Source organism: Panicum virgatum, chromosome 2K, assembly GCF_016808335.1.
Source record: "Panicum virgatum strain AP13 chromosome 2K, P.virgatum_v5, whole genome shotgun sequence".
NCBI lineage: Eukaryota > Viridiplantae > Streptophyta > Magnoliopsida > Poales > Poaceae > Panicum > Panicum virgatum.
In genome coordinates, this window is record NC_053137.1 from 18,946,587 (window position 1) to 18,969,940 (window position 23,354).

General features: G+C 45.5%; 2 protein-coding genes across 2 annotated transcripts; both read left to right on the plus strand.

Moving 5' to 3' along the window:
* The first annotated feature begins 346 nt into the window (after nucleotides 1-346).
* Nucleotides 347-4,535, plus strand: LOC120670065 (oxidation resistance protein 1-like). The gene is made up of 8 exons (XM_039950055.1): nucleotides 347-743; nucleotides 1,948-2,399; nucleotides 2,512-2,584; nucleotides 2,704-2,784; nucleotides 2,912-2,975; nucleotides 3,385-3,472; nucleotides 3,554-3,638; nucleotides 4,238-4,535. Exons 1-8 carry the CDS (start codon nucleotides 480-482, stop codon nucleotides 4,274-4,276), a joined length of 1,146 nt encoding a protein of 381 aa, XP_039805989.1. The 5' UTR covers nucleotides 347-479; the 3' UTR covers nucleotides 4,277-4,535.
* Nucleotides 4,536-9,477: 4,942 nt separating this feature from the next.
* Nucleotides 9,478-15,556, plus strand: LOC120670071 (serine carboxypeptidase-like 7). The gene is made up of 14 exons (XM_039950061.1): nucleotides 9,478-9,814; nucleotides 9,903-10,045; nucleotides 10,407-10,483; nucleotides 11,311-11,433; nucleotides 11,566-11,668; nucleotides 13,533-13,567; nucleotides 13,683-13,784; nucleotides 13,925-14,008; nucleotides 14,157-14,330; nucleotides 14,456-14,527; nucleotides 14,637-14,758; nucleotides 14,872-14,985; nucleotides 15,098-15,143; nucleotides 15,239-15,556. The coding sequence occupies exons 1-14, from the start codon at nucleotides 9,546-9,548 to the stop codon at nucleotides 15,320-15,322; spliced, it is 1,548 nt and encodes a 515-aa protein (XP_039805995.1). The 5' UTR covers nucleotides 9,478-9,545; the 3' UTR covers nucleotides 15,323-15,556.
* The last annotated feature ends 7,798 nt before the right edge of the window (nucleotides 15,557-23,354 follow it).

Sequence of the window (23,354 nt, forward strand, 5' to 3'; positions counted from 1 at the left end):
ATAAGTTTGATCAAATTCATAGAGAAAAATATCAACATCTAACACATCAAATAAGTAAATTATAAATATATATATGATTATAGATTTCTCATTCGACATTTAAAATATGATTACTCTTTTCTTCGACAGTTCGATTTAGAATAAATTTAAATGTCTTATATTTCAGAACGAAGAACAAATAATTGGAAATGGCATTTAACATTTCGCATTGTTTGACTGGTGGGGGCAGGCAAGTAGCTCGCGGGATCGATCGCTGACGGACGCTGACCCCATCTCACCCGTTGGCGATGCACGCGCTTGGACGGCCGCTGACCGCTGACGCGTCTCCCCGACCGCGCGCCGGCCCACCACCCCGCTTCCCCCTCCCGCCGGTGCCGTGCCGTGAACCGCGTGCGGTCGCGGCGACGGCCGGCGTGGTGCGGCGCCAGGCCTAACTTGCTCCACGCGTGCGGCGTGCGCCATCGATCGACCCAGGCTTGATGCTTCAAACTCCCTCCGCCCCCCTTTTCCATCCTACCTTCCTTCCTTTTGCTTCGTCCTCCCGCCGCTCTAGCTCGCGCGGTCGCCTGTCGCCCTCCGTCCACGAGCCGCGCGCGTCTCGCGGGCAGGTGGGCGGGCGTGAGGCTGGGCGGAGCGAGGCGATGCTCGCGTGGAAGGAGAAGGTGGCGGACCGCCTCTCCCGCCTCCTCGCCGACTCCCCCGTCTCCCCTTCCCCGGGCCCCGCCGCCGTCCAGCTGCCGGAGGTGAGATCTGCCCCCCTCGCCCCCTACCCCCTCCCGCGCCCGGCCAATCGCATTGCGCCGGTGCCATCCCTGTATTTCCTTTTTCTGCGGGGTCGATCGGTGGACGGTGGTTGGTGCGGGGGGAGTTGGGATCTCGCGGAAGGTGGGATCTTGGAGGACCCGTGCTGTCGAATCAGGCCCAAAGAATCGATTTTTCATCTTCCCCCGTCACGAATTGCGGGCGTTGCGGATGATGTAGCTCCGTGGCTGTTGCGTCGGCGATTAGTGATCTCCTGGGCTTGTTACTACGTTCGGAGTTGGGGTGTGGGTTTCCTGGGCGAAATGAGGCTCCTTGGAACCGCGCCGTGTGATAAGCTAAGACAAACCATGTTGTTTTGCTGCCGCCTGCCTGTGCAGATTTGGATGTGCATTTGCACAATGCTGCAACGCGAGGGGTGCAGAGCGATTGCCTCTTTTACTACTGCATTGTTGTGCATTGTCTTGTCTTCACTCCGATGCTTGAAAGTTCACCGCTCAGGGTAACCATGCTAACATTTTTCTCAATAATTCATGTGTGATCTCTTAAGTCCTCTCCCTATGGATGAGGATGAGATCTTTGTGGCCCACATGAGTTCGACTGAAAAGTCCTCGATGCCTGGATGGATTAGCTCAGATACTGCACTTATCAGATTTTCAATGTTCGATCCATTTGAATAAGTTTGTAAGTTTGTGTTCAGTGAAAGAACATATGAACCATGCATTGATCTGAAATCAGACCCCTTGAACTTTAAATGTATCATTCAAATGCCTGAAAGTTTTCTTTGACAAAGTTGCACAGGGCCGTTAAATATACAAAACCCATGTTAGCCGTCCCATGTTGATATGCCAGTTTGTTTCCTAGTTTAAGTTATTTTAAGTAGTTAGTAGATCTATTATCTTTATCAACTATCATTTGTCAGCAGTTATGTGTACAACATTGCATTCCATGCTACATCAAATGATTTGTCAATATTTGTTGGGAGAACGAAATTAACCTGAATGTATAGTGCGGGAAGCCTACGGCACTGGGTACGCCCTATAGCTTATGTGGATCATCTGTAATTTTGATACTTTTAGTTTGCAGATGTCGATGAATTTTTCATTAAGCACTTATCTGTTTTAGTTTCAATAACACATCTTTTACTTTTTTCTTTTTGGACATTATAATAACCTGAATTTGTTTCAGGCAATATCTCTCCCAGCAGAACATTTTACTTCCCCAAAGAAGTCGTCGTTATCTTCTTATGTATTTTCCCTTCTACCAACCTCAAACACGGGGCCTGAGCAGAATTCACCTTGTTCAGGGACATTGAGACCATTACCTCCTGAATCACTTCCTAAGAGATGGAGAGGGAGTGAATTCACATGGCAAGATCTGCCACAGGAATTGAGTGAGGAGTCTGGGTCCGAAAGTGAGAGAGATGAAAGGCATGGAGAGTCTAGTAAGAACCAGGTCCACCAGTCATACAGATCTGTGGGAAACTCAAATGTAAATGAGGAAACATCAACTTCAGACTGTGCAGGCACTCTACATTATCTAACTGAAAAGTCTATGTTTGTATCTCCAAAACTGTTTGCCTTCTTTGATTCTTCTCTCCCTGGGACCTTAAAGGGGTGCCACTGGGTATTGCTATATAGGTAAAATATTAATCAGCCTGTCATGCTTTGCAGTTTTCTCTCGGAAAATACCTTTTTTAATGCTTATCCGCGCACTTTGTAATTCTTTCTTGTTTTAACAAATGAAGTGCAGCACCTGCAAGCATGGGATATCTCTAAGAACACTTCTTCGTAAAACTGAGAATATTCAGGGTCCATGCCTATTGGTATGTCCAACTATCTACTTGTATTTGCCATTTCAAGGGTTTGTTACTCATGCGATACTTTTTTGTGGAATCCATGTTTCTTTTTTTAACGATGTTTCCCATATTTCCTCTTTCATTAGATTGTTGGGGATATGCAAGGGGCTGTGTTTGGTGGCTTATTGAACAGTCCTTTGCGGCCTACAGAGAAAAGGAAATACCAGGTCAGCCATAAAGAAATTGCACACTGTACTCGTGCATAATAAATACAAGTCATGCTGCATGTGCATGAAGATTGCTAAGTTTCATCCATCTTGGATAGTAACTATTGTTGTTGCTCTTGTGGACCAGGGAACAAACCAGACGTTTGTTTTCACAACAATACATGGTGAACCTAGACTTTTCAGACCAACTGGTAATAAGAATTTATGGGAAAAACATGTGTAATGAGCAGCTTGTGAAGAGTATTCAAAAAAATATTGAGTTATTTCACAGGCCAGCAGCTGTTTCTTGTTGTGTCTAGTGTCTGTCAACATTACTCTCAACATAGTCTGTCCCTAGACATCTTGCACAATACCAGTTCACTCGAGCCACTGCTTAGTGGGATAGGAAGATTAAAATGCATGCTAACAGAGCTTTCAAGATAATGAGGCAATCTGATCCAGTATCACACAAATTTATATGTTTCAATGTAACTTGACATTTACTATTTAATGAACTGTCAACTTTGTATATGCCTCCACCCTTTTTCAGAATTTTTACACTAGAATAATATATAAAAATATTTTTATTGGTTCAAAGAGCTTATTTGAATGCATATCCAGGTAAAAACAGATTCTACTATTTGTGCTTGAATGATGCTTTGGCGTTTGGAGGTGGTGGAAGCTTCGCATTGTGTGTTGATGAAGATTTGTAAGTTATCTTATGTTGGCATACTTTTGCTCGGTTCGTGGAGAAATGTATCCTTATGGTATCTAAATCCTGTTTGAATAGGTTACATGGAAGCAGTGGATCATGCGATACATTTGGAAATTCATGCTTGGCGTATACTCCAGAGTTTGAACTAAAGAATGTTGAGGTAAGGTATTTTTAATTTGAGTTACACCAAAAAGGTTCGGATGTGATAGTCATACTAGTCTTCTACTCATTAATATTACATGTAAGAAATGCAGCAGAAATTAAAGGGTGTTTTACAAAAAAATGCTTGAGTTAAAAGTTCATACTTTGGCCACAAGTTTATTATTGCAATGCGTGTGTACATCCGTGTAGTAAAATACAATCAAACTGTAAATGTTTGCACATCATTAGAGGTGACCAATGTAGATATTTGAAGATGTTACGGGTCAGAAATGGAAGTAGCGAACCACCTTCACATTTCTCTTCCATCTAGTTTGAATTAGCGAACTGTGAGAAAACCACTATTCAGATGGGAAATTCGACATGCTTGATTTCCATTTTGCAAGCGCCGACACACATTCACTCTGTTCGCTTCATCTAGCCAACAGTGTTTTTCTTTCACACCGAACCAGCACCAGCCAGCAGCCACCAGCCAGCCAGTAATACTTTTCTCTCACAATAAATCAGCACCAGCCACAGCACAACGAAGGCATTATTTTCATTTCTGCACGTGATTTGGCCTGCCTTATTGTTGACCTCACTGGCATTTCTTTGGTGCAGCTGTGGGGGTTCACGCACTCGTGGAGCCGTTCGAAGTAGCTGATGCTAGTTGTCCCCATACTACGACCGTCAGCTGTATTCAATACTTCAATCCGGTGTATAATTGTCTAAAAAAAAGAAAAAAGAAAGATACAGTGTACTCCACACGACCGTCAGCTGTGGTTAATCCAGTCTAGTATAAAAAGGGAAAAAGAAAAAAAAGATACAGTGTACTTGTTCGTTGTGATGCCAGTATTCTTCCCCATATTTAACATCGTTTCGTTTCTTTCACATTTATCAAAAATGTTTTTTTTGCTCACTAGCAATTCTCAAGTCACGCGCGTGAAAGCCGTGATGAAATGTGGTCAGCCGAAATAGGCATTTTTTTTCTCGTGAACGATATAAGCGCCGGCTGATTCCCTGTAGCTACTAGTTTTGTGAGAGGATATATACTGCATCGGCCTGTTACTGTAGCAGATACTTCAAGTAGAGATTCGATTACTTATAGTTTGCCTCTATTCACTGTGACTGGTGGCTGGTGCTGATTTGTTGTGAGAGAAAAATATTGTTAGCTAGCTAGTGCTGATTTGGTATGAAAGGAAAACACTCGCTGAATGCAGCGAACTAGTGGTAATGTGATGGTACTGTAGCTACTAACCAAAACAAGCTGGGACACCGTCGGTCAGAGCTGTGGGAACACCTCCAGTCGCTGTCGTCTCTCGTGCCTTAACTGCTGTGCTCCAGCTCCTCGCGCCAGGCACCATCCGTCCGTCTCTCCTTGTCCTGGCCTCTCTGGAACCTAGTGAGGGCCCGTTTGGTGCATCCGGAGCCGCAACAAACGGGTGGCTCCATCGCCGGCTCCGGCGACCAGCGGAGGAGTTTCGTGAGAACCGAAGCTTTTTTTAGTGCTCTTGTTGCTCCATCCGCTTTCCACAGTTCTACGTGCTCGAGCTCCAGCTCCGCCCCTCCGGGAGCCCCTCCCAAACGGAGCCTGAATGAACAGAGCAGGAGCAGGGGCTGGATCCATCACATCCATTTGCATTGCGGTTGTGGCGGGTACCATTATTGCGTTTGACATTGGTGGTGGTGAGGATGACGACATGGGTCATCCCGCAGCACCTTGGCCGAGTATCTTAGAGTTGGGTATTTCGAATTCAAAATACAAAAGTTTATAATATCGATAACTTATAATATCAGATTTTTCATGTGAGGAACCAGTAAAAGTTGATCCCGTTTAATCAAATCATCATTCATTGATCAACTAGATTAAAAAGGACCAATTCCGGTAGTCCTTGAAATGTGTCATGAGCACCGCCTAGGATTTAAACACACTCCACTAGCACAACATATCGACATCATCACACAAGCACAACCGTACACCGAGTTTAGATTACATAAAAAAGGTTCAAGTACAAGAACATCAAGTCTTAGAGTTTTGCACCGGAAAGTTCTACATCGCTCTCATTCCATACATAGTACATAATAAGAAGGTTAACACTATATGTCGATAGTGACCTTCTAATAGCCACCGGCCATCTACTCCTCATCCGCACCTCCGTCCGCGGGGTAGAAGTACCCAAAGACGGCCTCTGGCTGCGTCTCACCTGCAATAACTTTAACGAGAGCACCATGAGTATAAAAGGTACTCGCAGATCTTATCCGATATAGGTATATATTAGCCCGACCTAAAGGAGAATGCATTTGGTTAGTAGCAAGGATAGGCCATGGTAATTAATTTTGCATAAAAAGTATCTACTTTGATCAAGTTATAATAAGCAAAAGACATAGCATCTATGATCTCTACAACATACATCAATACAATTGTATAAGTAAAGTGATCATGAATCATAAGCTCAATCTTCCATGAACTTCCTCGGTAACTCTACGTTAAAGTCAAAGTACAAGAGCATACTCAATGACCGAGAGCGCGGCTATTGCAATAGATTAAAAACCCTGCAGGGGTGTACAATTTTTCCCACACGAGAACAAGACCAACGACCATACCCATGGCCAAGGATAAGTGTTGATTCATACCTCAACCTTTCACACAAACACAACCGACTATGAACGAACGGTCGGGAAGGACAAGTGCACCGGATTCGCCGATCACACTCCATCACAACTCGCACCAAATCCGATCGAAGCAAGGTGTGACTCATGCTAGTTGGCTTACCGTCCCATTATAAAGTATGTGGTTTGTACGGAAAGGTGATCAAGTATCAAAGCGATTATGCATTAGTCCTTAATCAACTCAAGCAAGTCTAACCAATTAAGCTCCATCCCAAAATGGCCCTACCATACTTGCCCAAGTCCGAATCATCCTTCATAGTTGCTCAACTTTTATCCATTCTTGACGAATCATGTGAAATTAAATATACACCCTATAGCTCGCGAGTGGTGGTGCCCTTGCCACCTCTCGTCTTGTACCAAAGCTAAGCATGGCTAAGCATATAATTCGTGACACCTAACAAACATACTCAACTATGAGGGAATATCCTAAGCAAGGTTGGTAATGCATCAATTAGGTTCTAAGCAAATAAGGGTACATATAGTAACTATGCACAAACAAGACACATATACTTCATTGATCCAAAATAGGGTGTAAGAGATGCATAGGTGCCTGCCTTGATTCACAACAGAAGTATCGTCTCCAACAATCTCCGGCTCAACCTCCTCTTGCTCCGGTGTCACGGTCTCAACACGAGTGCAATGATGCTTGATAAATAACTATGCCATGAATGATTGTAATGATATGCAAATGATATGAGAAAATTTGTGTTAACATTGCAAAACCATGCTAAAAGAGGCTAGACATATAGTACACATATGTATTAGGCATAGGTAAGTGCAATGTAATTAAACAATTAAAAGTGGGATGTGTTCTATGGGTGCCCGGATACTCTGGATATGTGTCCGGATAGTCCGGACAGCTAAAACTCGGAAACTCCGGGTTACCCGGATACTTCAGGTATAGCCCCGGATACTCCAGGTTTTTCTGCGTTTCTTTGTGTAGAAAAGGGAAAAATAACCATTGCCGGTGATTCCGGCCATGGTTTGAGGTGGGGTTTGTTTCTAGAGGTTCTTGGGAGTGTGGGGAGTCTATCTTGGTATCTAAAATATGCATGCATTAGGGTTTCAAAGATCTAGGTCATCTATGGTGAAAATGCTCTAGAGAGCTTCATGGCTTCCAAATGGCAATGGGAGTAGATCGGGGATGGGATAAGCTCACCGGCGATGAGTGGAACACCGGCAAGGGCTTCAAGATGGTGTAGAGGGCTTGGTGAAGCTCGAGGTCGTTCTTCTTACTTGAAGCTTGAGGAAGAGGAGGAAGAAGATGGAGGTGAAGTTTGGGGAAGCTCCTAGCTCCAAGGAAGAAAATGAAGTCGAGGCGATGCAGCTCGTTGGCGTCGATCTCCGGCATCCTCCGACGATGCTCCGGCGAGGTGGAGGGGCTTCAATGGTGGATGAGAGGGTGAAGCTCCTCCATGGCTTGGAGTAGAGAGGGAGAGGGTGACAGAGAGTTGTGGAGTGAATGGGAGTGAGAGAGAGAGCTGGGAGGGTGCCCTGGTGTTGGTGAGGCTCGGGCTGACGCGTGGGCCCAAGTGGGGTACGTGGCGTCGAAGTTCTGCGAGTTTGACACGCACCCATCTTGCCAAATCCGGAAACTCCGGATATAAGCCCGGAAACTTCGGGTTTAGGTTGCTAGCCCGGAAACTCCGGGTTTATCCAGATAACCCTTTCTTGAAAATATTTGATGATGCATATGATGTCATGGTGAACCTATAATTATTCTAGGGATGTTACATTTCAATTCTACTCCATATATATTCAGAAGAACCTGACTAGTCAAGCCTAATGCTGATATGTATAAATGGGAATTGTCCATCGCCAAATTAGAGTCACAAGTTTAAGCATATGTGCTTATATTTCAGCATTCAAACGATGAATAATATCTAAATTGCTGCTCTCTACGGCCCAAAAAAACTTAGCCCCACCGGCTCCGACTCCGGAGCGCTACAGTAGCCGCACAGTGCGCTACAGTACCAAACCGGGTCTAAATCCTCTTGCTTTATGGTGCCGACCCCGCTCCCAGCCAGCCTCCCCAATCCCCATGCACAGCGACTGCACCTCCGCGCTCCCCGTCCCGCGAACGCCGCCAGTGGCGCCGGGCTAGCAGACCATCCCCAAGTTGCGTACGGCGCCCGGCCGGTCCGCGCCGCGCGTTCCAGACAAAGCAATGGAAGGGTTGAGATTAACGCCTGTTCGGCTGCACTGATCTTATTTCGGCTGATTCACTGTACGCACTCCCGCGTGTTTTCGAGCCTATACCACGTGTAGTTGCTACATTAATCAGCCGCTGCAGTACCTAGCCTCTCACATAAATCAGCCGCTACAGGAATAAGCCCATCCAAAACAGCAAGCCGAACAGTCTCTAAACTTTCAATAGCACCGGAGGAATGGACTAAATTTTAGTAGCACTAAATTAAAGAACGTGTTAAATTTCCTATAGACGGCGACGGCGGCGGCGGCGGCCGGTGCCACCTACCTCCGTCTGTTACCTCTACGTATCCCGGCCTTTGGTAATGGATACTTTATTGTTCCGACGGATGGCTGGCGCTCGGTGCTAGCCAAGCCGGGGAAACTCGAGCTCGATCCACCAAACATCCGGCGCACCGCGCGCTGCCGTGCCGGTTACCGCCGCCCTCCGGTACCGGTTTATCGGACCGGTTAGGCCGGTAACCGGTGGAAACCGGTTAAATTCAAATCTAAATTCAAATTTTTCCGTGCAACCGGTTCCGACCAGTTTACCGACCGGTTTGACCGGTTTACCGGCCGGTTTTACCGGTTTACCGGTCGGTTTGACCGGTTTGAAATTCAAAAGCTCCCGTGCAACCGGTTTACCGGCCGGTTTGACCGGTTTGATCGGTGGGCCTTCATGGGCCGGCCCATTTTTTTTCTTTTTCTTTTTTGATTTAACTTTAAATTCCCACAAACTATACTAAATGAATGAATTTTTGAGAAAATTTGACACCATTAGATTCATCACACATTGAAGTATTTTTAGGAATTTTTTGGGAATTTTTCATTTTTTGAATTCAAATTTAAAATTTGAATTTTGGCCGGTTGGGTACCGGCCGGAACCGGAACCGGAACCGGACCGGACCGGTTTGACTGGTAACCGGCGTCAACGTCGTTCATCTAACCATCCATCTTCTTCTTGCTCCCGTACGTGCACGTGGCGGCAACAAATTAAATAGCCTGGAGGAGCCCCGTCGATCCATGACCCACCCTTGCTGCTCGATCTTATCCCCGCAGCCGCGACTTATCGATGATGACGCCGCCGGCTGCTCGATCTTATCCCCGCAGCCGCGACTTATCGATGATGACGCCGCCGGCGGCGGCAGGGCCGCGGCAGCGCCGCCTCCGGCCAGCCGGACCCGGCGACCGCCTCCGGCCAGCCGGACCCGGCGACCGCCTCTGCTCCCGTTGCGCCCTCGTCGTCTTCCTGCTCGCCGCCTGCGCCTCCTCCGGCTCCGGGCGGGTGGTGACCAGCCTCCCGGGCTTCGACGGGCCCCTCCCCTTCCACCTCGAAACAGGGTGCGCACCATTCTTCTTCTTCTTCTTCTTCCTCCTCCTCCTCCTCCTCCTCCTATCGCTGCTCTGAAGCTGCCATCTCTGCAATAAGGTACGTGGAGGTGGACGCGCAGAACGGCGCCGCGCTCTTCTACTACTTCGTCCAGTCCGAGTCCGGCGCCTCCGCGCCTTTCCTCCTCTGGCTCACGGGCGGCGACCGCTGCTCCGTCTTCAGCGGCCTCGCCTTCGAGATCGGTAGGCACACGACACCACGCCCCTGAATAGGTTCTAATTTTTTTTTGCCAAATACATCACATCAAATATTTAGATATATAGAATATTAAATGTGAATAAAATAAAAAATAATTGTAAATTGCGCAACGAATCTTTTAAACTGAATTGCACCGACAATTTGATGCTACAGTAAACATTTACTAATGATGAATTAATTAGGTTTAATAAATTCTGCTGGCAGCTTACAGATAGACTTACAGATAGAATATTATAAATGTGTGTCGGTGTACTTTAAAAACTTTACACTCCGGAACTAAACACACTATTAGAATTATCAATCCGTGCCTGGATCGATGCAACTGACTGATGATTGCTCAAGCAGGTCCCGTCAGGTTCGTCGTAGAGCCCTACGACGGCACGTTGCCGCGCCTGCAGTACAATCAAAACTCGTGGGCCAAGGTGCTCGGCTCCTCCGCCCCTTTCAGCTACTACTCGCTTCACTTTCGAATTCGCTTCTCAGTTCCAGGAGTTGTTTTCAAAAAGATCTTGGTACTAGTGCAAAAGGACAGAATGATAGTGACATGATTCTCATCCTGTCTTTAAAATATACTGACAAACTAAAATGAGGTGATGTGCTCACCTTATGTCCTTATCCTCTCGAATTCTCTATTGTTTTGTACAGTCCTATTATTATTTGCATAAAGCTTGGTTGTTTTTCAAAAAGAAAAAAAGAAAGGCTTGGCCATCCATGGATGTCCTGCCTTAAGTTAGAATTCGAGAGAGCACAAAAACTGGTTATAAAGATTGGGGACTTTCAAAACTGAATACTGTAGATCGCAAAAAAAAAATGAGGGGGCCGTTGGGTCTAGACATCCACACGGATAAAATTGTCCATACAACTTTTATCTGATGATGCACGTGTCCCTTTCTGAGAATTTTTTCCTTGATTTGCTTCTTGTTTTCTTGGCATATTTTCATCTCGGAAGCACGGCCCAGCCATTCACCTTAGCCACATGAATGTTGCACATTATCAAGGAGCTAATGGCTGCACCATCTATCTGAATATCCAGAGCATTTTATTCTTTGAGCCAAAAATCTCAAGTATTTATCTGGTTTATTTAAAATTGTATCCATATATCGCGTTTAAAATCTTAGTCATATCCATTTTCAAATTGTAGCCGGTGAATCAGGTTACTACATTTTCTGGCTACATACTTGTTCATCTTCAGTGCAATGGAGAGAACCATTATCTGATTGTTATGCCGTTCACTCTGCTCACCCACTAGGTGTCACATATCCTATTTGTCGATTCGCCGGTTGGGGCTGGGTTTTCCTTTTCTAGAGAACCTAAAGGCTATGATGTTGGAGACATCTCATCCACACTACAACTATATGACTTCCTCATCAAGGTACAGTTTAGACTCCTTGCTTTACGTCAATAATATTAGCACATATATCATGGTGTAATACATATTAACAAAATTAATTGTATTCTCTTGATGTTTGTGCTATTTTTTTTGGTATGTTCTACCGGCATGCAGTGGTTTAATGACCACCCTCAGTTCCTCACGAATCCTTTCTATATTGGTGGAGACTCCTACGCCGGAAAAATTGTGCCATTTCTTGCGCAAATTATTTCAGAAGGTATTGATTATCACTCTTTTGCTATATAATAGCTTGAGGGACCGAAACTGACGACCAGAGGGGGGTGAATGGGAGCCGATCAAAATTTCTTTCGAAATCGATCCGCCGGCCTATATCCCGAAAATCACCACAAACCCTCAAATCCTAGATGAGGTGTGGAGTAGCTATAGAAGAGCTAAACAAACACAAATCACCCCTAGGAATGAGCGAGAGAAAGCACGGAAGTGATCGAAAAAAACTGCAGATCTAGCAGTCAGGGACCGGTCAGACCGCTCGCTCTGGGCGGTCAGACTGGTCGGGCTGGATTTGAAATTCCAGACCGGTCAGACCGGTTGCTCCGACCGGTCAGACCGGTTTCTGCGACCGGTCAGACCGGTTTCTGCGACCGGTCAGACCGCTTCTGCCCAGAACAGAATTCCAGCCCGTGAACTCGAGGTGATTTCAAGATTACTCGTTCAAATCATCACCAAATGGTCTCAAAATTTGCAGGGAGGTTCCTGGGAGAGAGACGAACCTCTCCACAAAAAGAATTAACCCAAAACGCAAAGGATCACTAGAATTTCGAGGGGGAAAGAGGCAAAAGAGGGTTTTTCCAAAAACTCCAAAAACCTCAATCAGAGGGACTCGTGATTCTCGGGGGTTTAGCTCTAAGCTAGATGGTCGAGATGCAAATCACAGAGTCCCTAAACCCACTAAGAGAAAGCTTTGATCCCAAAAACCACCAAAAGAGAGGAAATCAATCCAAGAACAAAAGATGAGCGGGAACACAAGAGAGCTGCTCAAAAGGGTCCTCAATTTCATTCAAATTCATCGTGATTTACAGAGGAATTCACCTATACAAGAGCTCGACCTCCACCCATTCATCCACCTTCTCAAATTTGTGGACCTAGCTATAATCTTGACCACTTTGCCATGGAGACCTCGGGCTAACCCTAGAACAGAGAGAGGAGCAAGGAAAAACAGAAAAGGACTAGTGGCTTGGAGGCTCACCTGTCCAAGGGGGCAGGTGAGATGTATTTATACGACCTCGGGGGCGACCGGTCAGACCGGTCCCTTCCCAGAAATGACCTCCACCCTGACTCGTACACTAAAATGCCCGTAGGGGCAAAACCGGAAAGGGTATAAGATCTCATCCGACGGCGGAGTTTCTTTCTTCGACTCGAAGCCTTCTCCGCGATGCCGCCACGTCGATGAAGATCCGGTTCGCGGTTTTGGAAGGTCCGTGAAACCCGGGTAGGTGGCCGGTTTTGAGAAAACCGCAAAAACTCCATGCGCGGGAAGATTCCCGCCTCCACGCCGTGGCCCTAGACGCCGTTCCCGCCTCGGCCTTCTGACGGCCCTAGACGCCGCCCGACGCCCGTCACCTCCTCGCCCGCAGCGAGGCCCTAGACGCCGTCGACGCTCGTTCCTTCGCCAGTCCTGAGACCGACGCCCGTGCCTCCACGACTTGGCATCTTCAACCGCCGTCCGCCTGGTTGGTTTTGTGGCGCAAACCAAGAAACCCGTCATCCGTCTCTGCTTGCGCCCTCGATCCAGGAGTGGACGCCACAGCTACCGCCCGGCCTGAGCTCCTCCACGGCAACTCTCCGTCGACACTTGACGCCCGTGTACCTACAACCAAAGACCAAGCACACGATCACACCGCACGGTTGACAATTCACTCATCACAGCCAGGAGTGAGTACTGCTCATTCCTCATAGCTGGCAATTCAATTTTCAATTGCTCATACCATATAGGGTGCGCTACTTTGTGGAATAATCTAAGTACTAATTCCTTCTAATTTTTTCAATGAATTTGTCATTATTTTTTGCCGTTCGTTAAGCAAAATCCAAGTAATCAGCTACCTGCACCTCATCCTATTTAGGTATTGAAGCAGGAAGGACCCTTCCAAATCTGAAGGTATCCATCAGATTTTTTTTTCCAAAAAAAGAAAATGCTATATCAGACTATTTTATATTCTGCACACTGACATTGCCTTATATGCTGCTGGTTGATTTTGTGTCGATCCTCTTAGGGCTATCTAGCGGGCAACCCGGGCACAGGAGAAATTGTTGATTTTAGCTCTAGAGTACCTTATGCTCACGGATTTGGTATTATTTCAGATCAACTCTACGAGGTAATTAACCAATCTCATCTAGTTCAGCCGCTACCATCTGCATACAATTTTATTGTAGTTTAATTGTGACACCACATTGATACAAGTCGTAATGCATTTCTGTTTTTGTAACTCGGTGTAGTTCTTTTATCTGTATGTAGACAATAGTGACGCATTGCCAAGGACAGGACTACATTGACCCTGGAAATGCGCTCTGTGCTCAGGCTATGAATACTTTCAATGATGTAAGAACAATTCTTCACTTCTTGGAAATGTATGTTTCGTACCTCTGAATTCCTCTGAGATGAGGAGGCACATACATGCTTCAAGTGACTTCGGTTGCCGGTTACCGATAGTTCCAGATGAACTACTGATTGAACTGCCCTCATGCAGCTCATCAACGAAGTTGAGAAGGCCCAGGTTCTGCTGGACAAGTGCGTCTACGCATCGGCTGTACCAAATGTTGACAGCAAGACAGACGCCTCAGATGGTAGAAGGATCCTTGGGGAGGAGGTGGGAACAGGGAAGCTGAATCACCCACCAGCTCGACCCCCATTTGGCTGCATTGTGAGTCCGCATATCCGAAGCACCCCTGCCTCAGTGCAGCAAAAAAGACATCTGTTTCTATTCTGTGCATTCGTTCTATCTGTATGTGTCTTCATATCTGTCATTCTTGTCTGTTCCGTATGCAGACTTACGGCTATTATCTGTCGTATTTTTGGGCGAATGATAAACGCACCCAAGAAGCTCTCGGGATCAAGAAGGTGAGCTACATACCTACGCTAGTTACTCCGATCAAGGTGACATTTCCAATAAAAGTAGAATTCATTTCGATGTGAGTACTGAGATAGTGAGGTACCGCGAACTGATCAGGGAACTGTGGAAGAGTGGGTGAGATGCCACGACAAAGATCTGCCCTACACGAACGACCTCGGCAGTGCCATCAAGTACCACCGGAACCTGACGTCCAGAGGCTACCGCGCGCTGGTCTACAGGTGATACTATCTCTGCTCCCGTTAAGGAGTGCCATGCCGTCGTCTGAAACTCTGAATATATAATCGTGTCATGACATGGAATGGCGCATGACTCTTTTCTGTCATGGCTGCAGCGGCGACCATGACCTGGTGGTGCCGCACCTGGGCACCCAGGCCTGGGTCAGGTCGCTCAACTTCTCCATCGTTGACGACTGGAGGGCGTGGCATCTCGGCGGCCAATCCGCCGGGTGGGTCTTTTTCCTCCGCGCGCCCTCCGCTTGTTTCAGCTAACTTCAGTACTTAACTGCTGGGCTGACTCGTTCTGACCAAATCTTCACTTCTTGCTTTCTTGATTTGCAGATTCACGATAAGCTATTCAAACAACATGACATTCGCGACGATCAAGGTAGCAGAGCATGCACGATTGTTCTGTTGATTTCAGCTTTAGTTTCGCCAGATACCATGTTGCTGATGACTGTCGCATTGGTTTGGGAATTGCAGGGTGCTGGGCACACGGCGCCAGAGTACGAGCCGGAGAGGTGTTTTGCCATGTTCAGACGCTGGATACTCAACCGCCCACTTTAAGGACCCACTCACTCGTACTATATATCTTGGTGGACGGCACTAGCTCATGCAGGGCTTTACTGGAATGTCGAGTCCAATCCAATTCATAGGTGGGGAGGAATAATGGATGATTGTTATGAATCGATGGGTGATTCATTCATGTGTGAATCTCTTTGGTGATCGGTGACTGAAATGCTTCTCTCCGGTATACTTCATTAACATTGGTAGCAATAGATACAAGTCATAAGGGGTGAAGCTCTGCTCTACAATAGGAATAATATATATATATATATATATATATATATATATATATATATATATATATATATATATATATATATATATATATGATGCGTCCGTACATCGTACGCGAATGGTATACATGTGTGATTCTCAAGCAATAACATTTGCGTCAGTTTCAAACTCAGTGAGCGTGCTTCCATGTAACATGAAGCCCTGTGCTCATACGTATCTTGTACATGTGTTGTCTCTCTGCACGTGGGGAAGATGTGTTCATTGATTTTTCTGAACCACCTACTAACACATAAACAATTCGCCATCAAGGTCCTTAAACTTTATGCACGATTGTTTAGTGTTTTCTTTCTTATTTTCACGATGTGTAGGACTAATATTACCAGAGTTACTGTTACAATTCAAGTGTAAGTATATTAGTGTAATTCCTCTCTATGTTTTTGTAATAAATTCACCCACTATTAAAATCATAGAACCGGTGACTCACAAAGTACTTTCAAACATTTAAGTTGTCGGTGATTTTCCTGAGATGCAGGGAAAATTATATTCTTTGTCTTTTATTTAGCCGCATAATTAATGGTGCTCAGACACTTAATTATGTCGCTTTGTAATGGTATTGCCTTTAAGAAAAATTAACAATAACTTATAAAAAATGCTAAACTACGCATTAGGTCACAAATCAATCAAAATCTTTTTAATGGAAGCATCCCTGGAGCATGAATACATGCAACAATGTTGAAACTAATATGCATAATAGTAGAATTTAGCAACTGTAGCATATGTACTCCAGAAATAATGTTGCCATTACTTGATACTAATATAAACACGAGATCCGATAAAATCAGTGGCAATGCAAACAATGGAGTTATACTAAGGCTTTGTACTGTTATCAATACAAAGGCGTTGTACTGTTATCAATTCATAACAGACTGGTCACTAAGTTTTCAGCCTTTTTTTCCTAATATAAGCGTCCAGGTCTTTCACCCCCTACCCCCCCCCTAAGTTTCAAGCCTTTTGAATAGAAGCCTAGGATCAAACTTCGTGTTGCCTAAAGGAAATCCAGCATTTTCGAACATGTTATTTGGATTTGACACATTTATTTGTTTTTTTTCTGTTCTCTTTAAAATTTTCCATTTATTTGTTAACACACTTTGCTTCTTCTTTTATATATATTTTACTTTGTTCCAAAACAGAAGCAAGATAAGAAGGGTGACCCATCCTCACTCCGGAGCTTCCACCAAATGTCTTGACCCCTCCTGTAGCAGAACACATCTTTGTAAAAGGCACAGTTGCATCAAACCATCGGAGTTGGGGCCTGAGCCAGCCTTGTTCGTGGCTTCGATATGCGGTCTCTGAACCTTGCTGATACCTCACATTCCTAGCTGTAGCCGTTGTGCTCTACATACCCTCATGAGCATTCACTACTGGAAAAAGGGCCTTAAGCACCGGTTGAATAGGGCCTTAGGTACCGGTTTTTCCAACCGGTATCCCGCAACCGAGACCAAAGGCTCTTGGCTTTAGCACCGGGTAACACAACCGGTACCAATGGCATTCATTTTTATTAAAAAAATATGCATGCGGTGGTGGCTGGGATTTGAACTCGTGACTTCTTGCGTCACATGCACTTTTTTTACCATCTCACCTACACATCACTTGTGATGGGAAGAGAGATATTTTACTTTTGAAGTAACTCTTGGATGAGCCTTAAGTACCGGTTGGTAACACCAACCGGTACCTATACCAACCGGTACCTAAGGCTCATACATAGGTACCGGTTGATGGTACCACCCGGTACTAATGTAAAAGTTACCACCCGGTACCTATGGTGAGCCTTAGGTACCGGTTGGTGTTACCAACCGGTACCTAAGGCTCATCCATAGATTCCATCAACCCCAAAAGTAACGGTATGAAGATGAACCGGTACCATAACCTATGGTACCGGTTCATTTTCATATCGGTACTTTTAAAGTGGACCTTTGGCTTATTTTCTACTAGTGATTAGAAGTATGAGGCCGCGCCGTTTCGGCGGCCTCCGAGCGTGTCCACGTTAGCCTCGTGAAGCTGATCCATTCGATGTAATTTGTGCGACTCAGATAAACTCATTCTCCTTTCTCTGAAGGTTGGGAGTGCTCATCCAGTGCAAGTTGATGTACTGCGTCAGGCTGGTCTGCAAGTTGATGTCGTCCTTCCTCCAAACTTTGAAAGCGATGTGAGCTTGTGCATTGATGGTGCTGCCACCTTCCTCCAAACTTTGAAAGCGACGTGAGCTTGTGCATTGATGGTGCTGCCATCAAGCCAGTGAAATTTGGTGTGCTTGGTAGAACCGTTCTCAAGGGAGAACACAACATTTAATGAATGTGCACTATTGCATATAGGTATCTATTTTCTCACCCGTCTGTTCATCTCTGTAACTTTCCTTGATGTCTAGTGTGTCGCCTGGCTATAAAAGCATGGGGCTGCCTTCTTTTCATCGCACCCCTCCCTTCAGCGCACCCTCTCCCGCAGTCTTGATATAGTGCACGCTTGAGCCACTAGAATTATTGGCAGCTGCAAAGATCTTTTGGTCTAGCTAAACGGTGCGTTTCTTAACATAGCATGCTATACAGCCATATATAGTTCGAACCGGCAATATCCTAGATAAGTGACATATTCTAGAGAAGTGATTTGTGTAGACAACTGCTGAGATATAATAAAGGTCCTACTATAGTTTTGTAGAAATAAAATTTGTATAATTACCGTGCTAATAGGGGTTATGAATAATTATGAGACGGAGTAAGAAGTGCGTTTTGGGGGCCTCTATAGAGAGCTCACGTGTTTTTTTGACTATGTACTATTTACCGTTGTTTAATACATTCCGTTGCTAATTATGTATTTTATTTGACTTGCCTTGCTCTACTATTTGCTTTGGTTACCTTTTATTTGTGTCCTTCTTCTTCTTGACGTCCTTTTTAGCAGGTAGGTCTTGCAGCCTTCTGACACAGGTATAGAAATGCCATATGGATGCTGCTTCTTCGTCTAAACAGACAAGGAAAAGACGGTGCTGTAGAGAAGCAGCTACCTGCACATCAGGTGTGCTGGCACCGTCATGTTGTTTCATCTTTTCCCTTGCTATACGTAGGTGTTCGTGCAGTACACATGCACCGAACAAGATATTATGCGTTGAGATCACAGGAAATTAATAATGGGCACCCCAAAATAGGAATAATAAATTAAAGAGCAACGTTTACCACCTTTTCGAATAGAATTTTTTGAGGGTAGAATTTTGGGGAAAAAGTTTAGCAGATACAGAGCTGAAATTGTATACGGGTGCTCCTGGAAGGTGATAGGGCAGTGGCGGGCCCCATTAAATACAAGGGTACTCAACTGGATGCCATGATTTTTTACCAACAAATTTATGTATACAGCATATCCTATGTATTTGATTGGAGAAAACGAAAATTATACGACAACACAGGCTTCTGGTGTTCCAGTCTGTACTTTGGCCCAAAAAATCTAACAGCCCACCTCCCCCGCCGGCCCACACAGGCTCAAGTAGCCCAAAAAAATGTGCTCCTGGCCAGCCTCCAGCCCAACCGATCCCCACCAGCGCCGCCTTGCCGCAACTAGTGCCCGGCCGGCCCGGTCGTCTTGTCCCTGGCGCAGCAGCGCTGCCTGCACAGGGGGCAGCGCCCGGCCGTTCGGCTCGACGAGGGTGTCCGGCGGAGGCCGAGCGAGCGCTGGGCCTACAGGAGCCCCGTCTATGCGGCGGCTGACGGCAGTTGAGCGGCAAGCTTCAAGCGTCCCAGCGCATACGCGCTAGGCCTGCATGCTGCAGGGGCTCTGCGTCTTCGTAGGGCCGGCGGCAGCCGAGCGGCGAGCGGCCACCGTGCGCTAGCCGCTAAGGCCGCACCGCCGCAGGGGTTCCGCACCTCCGTGGTGGCCAGCGGCAGCCAAGCTGTGAACCGCGAGCGAGGAATTGCGTCTCGGTGGAGGTACTAATTTGTTGGTTCCGATTTGACTCCTGGTGGCCTGTTCGTCATGTATCATGGAGCACTAGTGATAAGAGGTACCTAATAGGTACTAAAAGTATACAGCTACCTACTTCGATTGGAATATTAGTGACGAGATTGCAAAGCCTCCTATTTTAATTACTTTGGTTTGATCGTTGCGTTTGATCCAACTTAGATAACTCATTCTGTTCCTCTTATATTATATAGCCCATTTGCACTAATTGATGTTATACTCACTTATAGATGCCAGGTACCAGGATTTAAGCCATGAATTTTTTTTTACCCTTGTGAGAATTTGAATACCATGTTCAAAATCCTGAGGCTGGCCCTGTAATAGGGAAGATTGGGGATAATGATGTCCGCCAGATAATGGAAATGGGCTTAGCGATCCCGCACAGAGAACCTGTTTGGCCTCCTAGCAAGGAGTTTTTTTCCCCTGCAAGGAACGAATTATGCAAGGAATAATTTTACAAACACAAATACCAGTATGCGTGGGATCCATGCAGGTTGCCTGCACTTGTTTGGTGATTATGGAAACACGAAAAAGCTGCCCATGGACTTTTGCTGTTTCCATTCTCATGCCCCAAGATTATAGTTTTGATTTTATTGACCTGATAGTTATGCTAGATTTTTTATTCCCTTCTCCATCAGTGGCAACTGCTGAGGGTACATTTCGTGGGAGGCAGGCTCGCCGAAGATCCACAAGACAGGGAAAGAAAGAAGGTGAATTGAATGATTCTTTGTGTCCACTTTATAGGTTCCCCTATTTATTAGTGAACGCTGGTTTTGATTCGTGGTGCAGGAAAGTGTCTGGCCCAGGCGGAAAATCAAGGTGCGAATATTTAGCCTAGATTATTTTATTAGAGGCACTCATAAAAGAACCATTTGAGTGATCGTTTGTGTGGCTTACCTATTCTCCTGATGTCTGTACAGTTTACCTTACACCTGGGATTTCATACTACGGCCCTCCTGCGCACGCGTACCAGTACTGCGGCGCGCAGTTCTGGCACCAGGAGTGCGTGAAAAGGTCCTACTCAGGTGAAGGAGGCTGTATTCGTTTCCATCTTTGTTGTCGTGGAGGTAAAGTTGTCTTGCCGTTTCAAAGGGATCCTCCTCAGTTCCTGGCTGGGTTGTTGGATCCACACGGTGATGTTTTGTCTAAATACTTCATTAAGTCCATAAGATCATATAATTCAATGTTTGCTTTCACATCACTTGGTGACAAAATTGATACTGGTATAAATAAGGAACCTGGGCCATATGTGTTCAAAATTAATGGTCAGGTCCATCATCGGATTGGTTCTTTGCTACCGGATGAGGGTAAACCCCCAGTGTATGCACAACTCTATATTTTTGACACTGAAAATGAGATTCAGAATCGAATGTCAATTTTTGAGAGGGACAGGGAGTGCGATAAAGATGATGGAGTTGATAAAAAAATTGTTGAAGGCTTGGTATGGATGTTCGACGAGTCGAATGAGCTGGTAAAATCATTTAGGGCAGCTAGGGACCTTTTGGGAGGAAGCCAAGTCCAGCCTTTACGCCTTAGGCTCCTGCACGATAGGTCAAAAGAAGCACCTCAGTATAGTGCACTAGCAGGATCTGAGATAGCTGGTTTAATAGTAGGGGATTTCTCCGAAGATAAGAAGAGTCCTGACGTAATCATTCAGGATAGAGGTGGTGGGCTTAGAAGAATCAGCAATCTTCATGCAAACTATATGGCCTTACAGTACCCAATCCTGTTCCCTTATGGGGAGCAAGGGTTCAAGTTAGGAATTAAATATAACCGTTCAGGAACTTTGCGTGTTGGAGTTAGGGGTGAGGTTACCATGCTTGAATATTATGCTTTCCGATTACAGCAACGTAGATGCGAGGCAACAACACTGATACGCGGTGACCGGCTATTTCAGCAGTACATTGTTGATGCTTATGCATCTGTAGAGGAGAACATGCTTAGATACATTGTAAAAAATAACAAAAATCTAAGGTCTGAGGTGTACAAGGGTATTGAGGATGCTCTGCTTAAGGGTGATGTGGATGGAAACAATGTTGGGAAAAATGTTATTTTGCCTGCTAGCTTCACTGGGAGTAAAAGATACATGATACAGAACTATCAGGATGCAATGGCAATCTGTCGATTTTATGGGCCCCCAGACCTGTTTATTACTTTTACCTGCAATCCAAAGTGGCAGGAAATAGCTGATGCTCTTGCATTTATTCCAGGGCAGAGGCCTGACGCTAGACCTGACATAGTTAGCCGAGTCTTCAAATTAAAGGTCGACGAGCTTGTTTTCTGAGTTGAAGAAAGGCACTTACTTTGGGAAGGCGCAAGCAGGTATGAGTATCAGTTTTTTGGCACATATATTTTGTTGTGCTTTGCAATTAAATACTCCATTATCTTTGAGTATATTACAAAAGCCCCAATCCATGCTAGGACGCACCAATGTATGAGAGTGGGCAGTAGGCCTGTTGGTATCGCGCGCTTTGTTACCTTTTTTGTTCACCTGCCTTGCGCTGTGGTCGCTGAAAATAAGGCACTGAATATATTGTTTGGGTGTATATGTGCATGCATACATGCATTTTTTTTGAAACGATGTGCTCTGCCGTGAGTTATTGCTACTATTGTTTCTTGGTCGTAGTGCTCTACACTGTGGAATTTCAGAAGCGCGGCCTGCCTCACGTCCATATTTTGGTTTGGCTTGAAGGTAATACAAAGGACCCTCGCCCCTCTTTTATTGACTCAATAATATCTGCAGAGATACCGGATAAATCAGTTGATCCTTTGGGTTATAGTACTGTCGATGAATTTATGGTGCATGGCCCTTGTGGCGAGCTTAACAAAAAATGCGCGTGCATGAAAAACAATAGGTGCTCAAAATTCTTCCCTAAGGGTTACGAAGCAAGCACAGTAGTAGGTGAGGATGGTTTCGTGCAGTACAGGCGCGGGCCTGAGGCTGCAAATTTCGTTGAGCGATATGGAATCAGGCTTGATAATGGGTGGGTTGTCCCCTATAATTTGGCATTATTGAAACGGTTTAGGGCCCATATAAATGTGGAGTGGTGCAATAAAACCCATCTAATCAAATACCTGTTTAAGTATATTACAAAAGGTCCAGACCGTGCTAGGGCTGTCATCGAGACCTTTGGAGCTGGTGCGCCCTGTAGTGATTCCCATGGTGAAGCCATTAGCAGCCTTGGTGACCAGCCAGTAAATGCGCAGAAGCACCCTGATGATGTTGACGAGGTCCGGGAATACATTGATTGTCGCTATTTATCCTCCCACAAGGCTATCTGGCGTATGTTCGAATTTGATATCCACTTTAGGACGCCAGCAGTGGAAAGGTTAGCTGTGCATCTTCCCTTGATGAATAGTATTGTGTACCCAGCTGACCAGCCATTGGCCAATATTGTAGATGACCCTTGTTACATGCAGACAACATTAACAGAGTGGTTTACTGCTAATACGATTTTCCCAGCTGCTCGAGAGTTAACATACATAGAATTCCCAACAAAATGGGTTTGGAATAGAAAGGCTAAGGCATGGCATTCATGTAAGGGATCTAGAAAGATCGGCAGGGCTATATATATCAATCCTAGCTGTGGTGAGCTCTACTACCTTCGTATGCTTCTGAATGTTGCCAAGGGTGCTACATCGTATGAGGACCTTCGTATAGTTAGTGGTGTCCTGCACCCAACATTTAAGGATGCGTGTCAAGCTGCTGGACTTCTTGGTGACGACAATGAGTGGCGTGAATGTCTCAAGGAAGCATCTGTTTGGGGTACAGCTTCTCAAATGCACCAGTTGCTTGTTA